The sequence below is a fragment of the Morone saxatilis genome, unplaced genomic scaffold, assembly GCF_004916995.1.
Source record: "Morone saxatilis isolate NCDOM2014 unplaced genomic scaffold, NCSU_SB_2.0 Contig23, whole genome shotgun sequence".
NCBI classification, from domain to species: Eukaryota; Metazoa; Chordata; class Actinopteri; family Moronidae; genus Morone; species Morone saxatilis.
The window spans coordinates 20,853,092-20,860,755 of NW_023339796.1; the positions used below are offsets into that span (position 1 = coordinate 20,853,092).

General features: G+C 39.3%; 1 protein-coding gene across 1 annotated transcript in view; it reads left to right on the forward strand.

Annotated features, from left to right (window-relative positions):
- tox (thymocyte selection-associated high mobility group box) overlaps positions 1-7,664 on the forward strand; it is a 43,507-nt gene that overhangs the window by 11,899 nt on the left and 23,944 nt on the right. The window contains exons 2-3 of the mRNA XM_035670905.1: positions 2,076-2,141; positions 7,364-7,474. Coding sequence (XP_035526798.1) covers positions 2,076-2,141; positions 7,364-7,474 — 177 coding nt within the window. The remainder of the gene's footprint in view (positions 1-2,075; positions 2,142-7,363; positions 7,475-7,664) is intronic.

Here is a 7,664-nt window from a genome sequence, read left to right on the forward strand (position 1 = left end):
AGTACCAAGTTGAAAGTGGGACTGCTCGATTAGAAAATGGATAAAAAAAAATCGTTCCCCCAGTTTTTATTAGTTTTGGAGATGGTTTGCCCAAAATCGTAATCATGATCAAATTTTGATTTAATTGAGCAGCCTAGTTGAAAAGTTTAGAGGTTGGGGATGCTGAGTCATGCAACCATGGTGTTAGTTTGTTTATAGCTTCACTATTCAAACCCATCGGTTGTTTGTCGAGGGAACCAGGGTGATGCTAACTTCTGGGTTGGCCTTCAAAAAGGACGTCATCCCTGCCAGCTCTCTACTGCTGGCCAAAGCAGAAAAACCTTAGGAATTAGACTTAATCCAGCAGGTTGACCATAGACTTAAGTTAGGTTAAAAGTGTTGATTCTAGATAAGGCTGGGTGGAGGTTGTGCTGCTGTGAAGGATTTGACAAGAAGCAAGCAGGAAAATCCTGCTAAAACAGCTGCATTCTGCACATGAGGTGGAAGGATGATGTTTGAATAGTTACCCAATTCCAAACTGGTGGGTAAAAAGTAGTTGTGTTAATTGTTATTCTCACTTAGTGCTGTGTCTTATCTTTCTTTGTGACATGAAAGGTTATTGTTGTGTGTGTGCATCTGTTTTTGTGTAAAGTCTTTGTGCGATTCATTTGCTATAATGAGGTCCTGTCGAGGGTAAATGGAAGAAGCTGATTTGACAGTGAGATCAGTGTTTATGATCTTCTTAGTGTCACGACCACCACGCGCAAATATAAGTAGTTACGGCGCTCCCATGACGTCATGTTGTCGCGCTACAGGTCGGGAACAGCGAGTATGTCACAGCCTTTAGAGTCAGCAGCTTTCAGAGGCAGGTCTTTAAGTGGAGTCCAATTTTAAAAACAAACTTAAAACAACTACTTAAAAATGAATGTTTTTCTGACTGTATATAATGCAACCATGGACAAAAAGTAACCTTCAATATATCAGAAGGAGACAACACTAGCTGCTTCTTGTCCCTTGAAGTGAGTATGTGATATGAGCAGCTGTCTAGTGGTCACCTCTGACACGCACAGTGACATTCAGAGCTTTGTTCTTCACTGCTGTCGGCGGTGTAGGACAAATAAAAGCTAATGGAGGAAGGAGGAGAGAAGGGGCCCCACACGAGGAAGTGTAGGGGAGATAAGAGGGAAATAAGGAAGTAAAAGTCCACACTGCATACTAATAGGATCCATTGTATACTATATAATGTACTTTAAATTGTATACAGTTTGTGCTGTGGGTGTATAAGGAAGCAGTATAATTAACAGGAAATGAGGTATATATGTATGCTGATGGATGTCAAGCACACTGAATGTTACTGCTATTTTTTTATTCCAGTATATATCTGTCTCCCTTCATACATATATTTGTCATCTACTCTTTCTCATTTCTAATGTTTGAATTACATTATTTTGGCATACAAGTATACCTATTAATAGGAATGCATACATTTTCTATACTAATACACGGGTATGATATGTATAATTTAATGTCTCTCTCTAGATGATATATTGATCGCTACTTTAAAGAGCCTTGGGGATTTATCTGGGCTTGGGCTGGTGGGTGGAGAGAATGGTAACAGGAGCCATCACCATAGAGCCAGATTCAGAGTCACTGTGAGTCAGAGCAATTACTATAATGTATGCGACTTTTTATAAACTATATTCCAAGTCCAGTGATTTATAAGTGTGGAGACCCTGTGTGCTATGCTTGCAGCACTGGAAATGGAACATCCTAGATTCTATAAATACTGTAAATTGTCAAACATTTGGCTACTGTAAAATAACCTCATCGCAGCCTCTATGTGATGGACAGTGACACAGTTTATGAGACTGATCGTCACTGGAAAACTGGGCCCAGGGCTCACTCATGCCACGAGCGGGATTGTCAGTGTCTAAAGGAGATTGCGTGCAGATAGTGGACCAGTCGTTCATACTGGCTGCCACCCAGTAATCTGCTACCTCCATCTCCACTCTTTGTCTCCTTGCTGGCTGCTCTCTGTTTGCTATGCTTGATTATAGTTTGTTGACATTGTTGCTTTTGCTTTTTGTTCTCTCCAGCTGGATGGGGACACCATGTTCCTGGGTATGCCAGACGCAGGCCTTGACTTTGCCTCAACCAATCAGGTTAGTTTGTGTGTGTGAGAGAGTGTGTTTTTGTGTGAGAAACATAGTGAGTTCCTCTATAAAGTTGTTCCTCTGACATTTCCTTCCTTTAATTTTTTTATTAGATTAAATGTATTACATTTATTATCTCCCCCAACAAAACTGCATGATTTGATCAAAACACTCTTCACAAGTGTAATTACTAATGTTTAAAGGTTCAGTGTGTAATATTTAGGAGGATTTATTGGCAGAAATGGAATACAATATTCATAGCTATGTTTTCATTAGTCTATGATCAGCTCAAAATAAGAGTCATTGTGTTTTTGTTACCTTAGAATGAGATGTTTTCATCTACACAAGTGGGTCGCCTTCTATGGAGTCCACCATGTTGAACTGCCATGTTTCTACAGCAGGCAGGCTGGGACAAACCAAACACTGGCTATAGATAGGGACTTTCACGTATTCCACGGCCACCGTAGTTTCTCCTTCGTGCTTGCAACTACACCACTGTATGCCACTAAATCCCTACAAACTGGTCCTTTAAATATGACACAATATGTTAATGAACAGATAAACAGAAACAAATGATGCACCCTGCAGAAGGGAGGGACATTAGTCCATTAGGAGGGACTAGTTTCCCAATACCTGATTTAGCTATTAATTACTGCAGGAGGCGTGAGACTTTATTGTACTTGACATTCAGGAATGCCACTCAGACCGATTTGTATTTAGGAAAGCGCTGATGAAGAGCCCTTCTTAAACAACAGTTATGTAGCTACACTGCGCACTGCAAAGTATCCATGTAGAGGAGGAAAAATGTTCCAAGGATTTTCCATCGTGGTGCATAAATGATATTTTACAGCAGATTCTTGTTGATGCTTTCTTTAAGATCATCATGCCCCACTACGTCTTTGAGCTCACCTTTAGCTATTTCAGTTCTCACAGTTATTTCCAGATGCATCAAACCAACTTTTCCTCCCATCCTGTTCCACGAATCAATATCACTTACATGCACTCAACCTGAGGCACATAAAGCATTACAGTGATTTCCCATGTCCAAGCTTTCTCTTTTTTATACAAATAGACAACTACTGAGTAGGATTTAAGTACTTCATTTATTTAGGATGTTTGCACAGAATGAGTCATTAAACTAATAATATGCTTTCTATCAGTTTACCATTGTTACCTTTAATCCCTTGAAAAATGGCAAAAATCAAGGGCCAAATAATATAATTATTTTCTTGTTTTTGTTGATTGACTTTAAATTATAGCAGACCTACAGTTTGAATCAATAAATATGCTCTTACATGCTATCTCAAAGAGTTTTAATTAAGGCACAAATGACTTTTTAAAATGAGGACATTTTTTTTTTTAGGTTGATATGATGAACAACCTTCAGTTCTGTTTGGTGATCACTGTTGACAACTTATTATCCTCTGAGGACAAATCACTTACTGTGCACTGGCCAGATGTCAGAAATGATGCTAGTAACCCTTCATCACTGTGATCTGACTCTCTGACCCCATTTACACTTAATCCCTCCATGTGTCTTGGGAGGATCGGGTAGATATCAGATCTCAAAAAGAAAAAGTTTACAGACTGAAATCAGAGCCACATTGTATCCAGATGTTGAAAAGGTGTAAATTCGCCTCTCCAAGATGAACGCGTAATCTTTACTTCTCCCATAGTCTAACTACATCATTAAGCAGTCTGTGGAAATATCTGCTCAATGTCTGATGTTCTTTATACATTCATGGTCTGATGATAATTAACACATTGGGTAGTGTATGTGTTTAATGGTAAAATGATGTACTAGCTGGGTTGGGCTGCTAATAAATACAACTCAACTTTAAGTTAAAGGACCAGTGTGCAGGATTTAGTGGCATCCAGCGGTGAACTTGAAGATTGCAACTAACTGAACACTGCTGGCATCTGTATTTGACGACCTGGGAATGAGAACAGCACGGAAACTCCCTATCTACAGCCAGTGTTTGGTTTGTCCGTTCTGGGCTGCTGTAGAAACATGGCGGCCTCCATGGGACAATATTATTAATGGGTATGCTCCTCAATACTTGTGTTCTCAGATAACAATGGTCCATACTCAGCATCACTATAATACCAGGGCCAGTGTGCGTTCATGTAAAGCACCTTGAGTGAATAATGTACCCAGCAGCTCCTATTTTTTACACTGGTGCCATATTGTGGAATGACCTTCCATTACATGTCTTAAGTCTTTAAATATGAGAGTGGCTTATAGAAGTCGGCTTAGGATTGTTTTTATGAAAAACAAACAACTGCATCAGTTTTGAGAAATGTGCTCGTGGAGTTTTAGGGCTATGTTGTTTTTAGTTGTTTTTTTCCGTCTTCTAACATCTTGGGACCATGTTGGAAATACACCAACACTTGAACATGTTATCCTTTTGGATTTTTGTTTCTTTTCCTGTGTCCGATAATCAATCAATCAATCAATCAATCAATCAATCAATCAATCAATCAGTCAATCAGTTGGAGGCAACCCGCTGTGTCTGCAGAGAAAAACTGCTCATTCTAAGGTAACGAAAATGCAACAATTCTTATTTTCAGGTACTTACACACTAATAAAAACATACCTATGAATTAATTATTATTAATTGATCAGTTCATCAGCAGGAAGTTCATTGACATTACACTGCCATTTACATTTAAGAAGCAGTAAGTAGTGAAGCTTCTCAAATGTGAGGATTTCTTTGTTTTGTGTCAAACCTCAAACTGAATGTGTTTGAGGTTATGACTATAGTTACCAATACCAGTATCAGAAATTCCTACCAAACTGCCTAAAATGCAGTATCTGGCATTGGTAAGTGTATGCGTCTGTGCACCAATCCGATATTCCTTAATTTATTGTCCCCAAAACAGGGCACCGCTGGGTACAGGGTCCCATTAACGGACTGCTACTTTGCCATATTTTTACACACATATGTTTGCATCTGTACTCTGTATTGGCCAGTATAAAAAGTTCAGGTATCTGGATCAGTAATGGGGAGGGATTTTTTTTTGGACTGTTGGTTGGACAAAACAAGCAATATGAAGAAGGGACTTTCTGCTTTTTTTTTTATTTTTTTTTTTTACATTGTCTAGACAAAATGATTAATTGATTGATTAAGAAAATAATTGGCAGATTAATCTATAATCCAAATAATCGTTATTTGCTGCCCTGCCTTGCATTTTGCCTGGATTCAAAATGTATGGTAATTGACTGATAATTTTCATTCATTCAACATTCATTCAAATTAGTGTTGATTTAGGCCCTGAGAAACTTTAAACAGGATAAGAAGTATAGTGAACGGATAGATGGATGGAAATTTCCACCAGAGAACATTGCGTTCATTGCATAAAATCAGGTTTCAGGGTAGCTGATGGTGTATGTACAGCTGTCCTGTTACGTCACCTGAGAGCAATGACCAATGCATTAAAGATCAGCTGTTTTTAGATTACTAAGCAACAGCCCCGGAACAGCACTATGCAGCAAACAGTGTTTTTATGAGGCTGTGGGTGTAACAGCATTCACTGTGTAGTCTCCAGAGGCACAGTGGAGCCTCTAGAGAGTAACATGCGTTTGTTAGCACAGAATTACCTCACAACCAAGCAAAGCCCACATTAATAAGAAACTTCACTAGAGATGCATTATTCATAGAGTACACTATAGAGAATATTGTGCGCTATAGGAATCTATGATTTGATGTTTTATTCATAGTGTTGTGCCATAAGAAGATGGGGAGTGAGGTGTGGAATGAGAATTTATGGCTTTATTATTGAAGTACCATTGCAAAGTCAGATGTTGTTGTGATAAATGTGACCAATTTGAGTCCAGTCTGACCCTGGTGCGTGTCCTTTTTGAGTTGATAATGGAGCAGCAGTGTGATGTTGCTGAGCTGAAGCTAAAACAGGGAGACTGCTACGCTACTTTGTGAAGGAGACTCAGTGAAACAACACATGCATTGCATGTGTTTAAAAGCCTGAAAACATGGTTTCGAACAGCCACATCATACTGTGTGTTCATGTGTTAAGTCATTGTTTTTCTTTTCCTAATGGAGGAACTGATTTCAGCTTCTCAAATGTGAATAGTTTCTGGTTCCTTGAGTCCTATACGTCACTGAACTTAATATCTGTAGGTTATGGACAAAACAAAAACTGTGAGGAAGTCATCTTGGCTTGGCTTTGGGAAACCATGATCAACCGCTTCCTGATATTTTATGGACAAAACAACTAATCAGTTAGTCAAGAAAATTATCGACAGATTAATCGATAATGTAAATATACCTTAGTTGCAGCCCCACTACACGCACAGCCAACTACACAACACTGCACAGTTCAAAAGACCAGCCACAACATGGCTGCTGACTCTGAATGTAATCATGGAACTCCTGAGCAGTTTTGCCTTTCAACAATTGCAGTAAAAGTTTATTTTAACAAGTAGCCCTGTCCTCCAAAATGCAGACATAAAAACAAAGGCAGCGTTACTCTGTGCATTAGTCGATTGAAAGAAAATGGATGAATGAATATTTTGTTCATTTATTGTTTTAGTCATTATTCAAGCACAATTGTCAAACATTTTTTTATCATCTATATCATTATAGACAAAATGATTCATTTACGGAGCTGCTCGTGGTTGTGATTTCACAGAGAGTCTACCAGGTGTATAGAAATGAATAAAAGTGCAGGGTGGTGGTGATAAAAAAACCACGGTGATCACCACACCCCTTCCTGAAGAAATACACCAAAATACAACATGAACCACTCAGCCTAACTGGTCTGTTTGTGCCAGCGTTATCTGTGTGTGATGTTTTTATGTGTTTGTCTTTCTCCCTTCATTGCAGCTGTACAGCACTTGGTGTAACCTTTCCTTATCAGGGATTAGCTGTGGAGGGAATAAACTAGCAATTTATTTACAGACGCTATCTCTCTCTCCCCCTCTCTCCTTTTTCTCTAAATAGCTTTTGACTCAAGTTTTATTTCTCTTTCTTTCTGTCAACTCAATTCAGTTGTAGCAGTTGGTATGAAAGTAAAAGGGATATTACCCAACCATAAAGATTAAAATATTTTTTTTGACCTGCGTGTGGGAGTTTGTATGTGTGTCTGTGTGTNNCCCCCCCCCCCCACCTTTGTCTTTGTGCCTCTTCATGACCTTCTCATGTGACCTCTGACCTTTTCCTAACCACTGCATCCATTTGAACCTTTGTTTGTCTTTGTGATTCTTCCCACAGTTTCGTGTGCCACAGCCCCCTCACCCTCTCAGCAAGATGACGCCACCCAACCCGCCCTCACAGCACTGGAGGAGGGACACACACATGGCCGACACACACCGTCTGCCTTGGGTGAATAAACACACACAACATTGCAGAGGCACCACTCCAGTCTTTCTGATAATTTCAGATAACATTGAAACTCACACATCAACACTGTCGTAAATACACCAACAGTCTAGTTTTCATAAAAATCGTCTAACTGCAGGACCATCTGTGCTTTAGGGAAGGAAAGTAACAGTAGCAGTAGTACAGACCACCA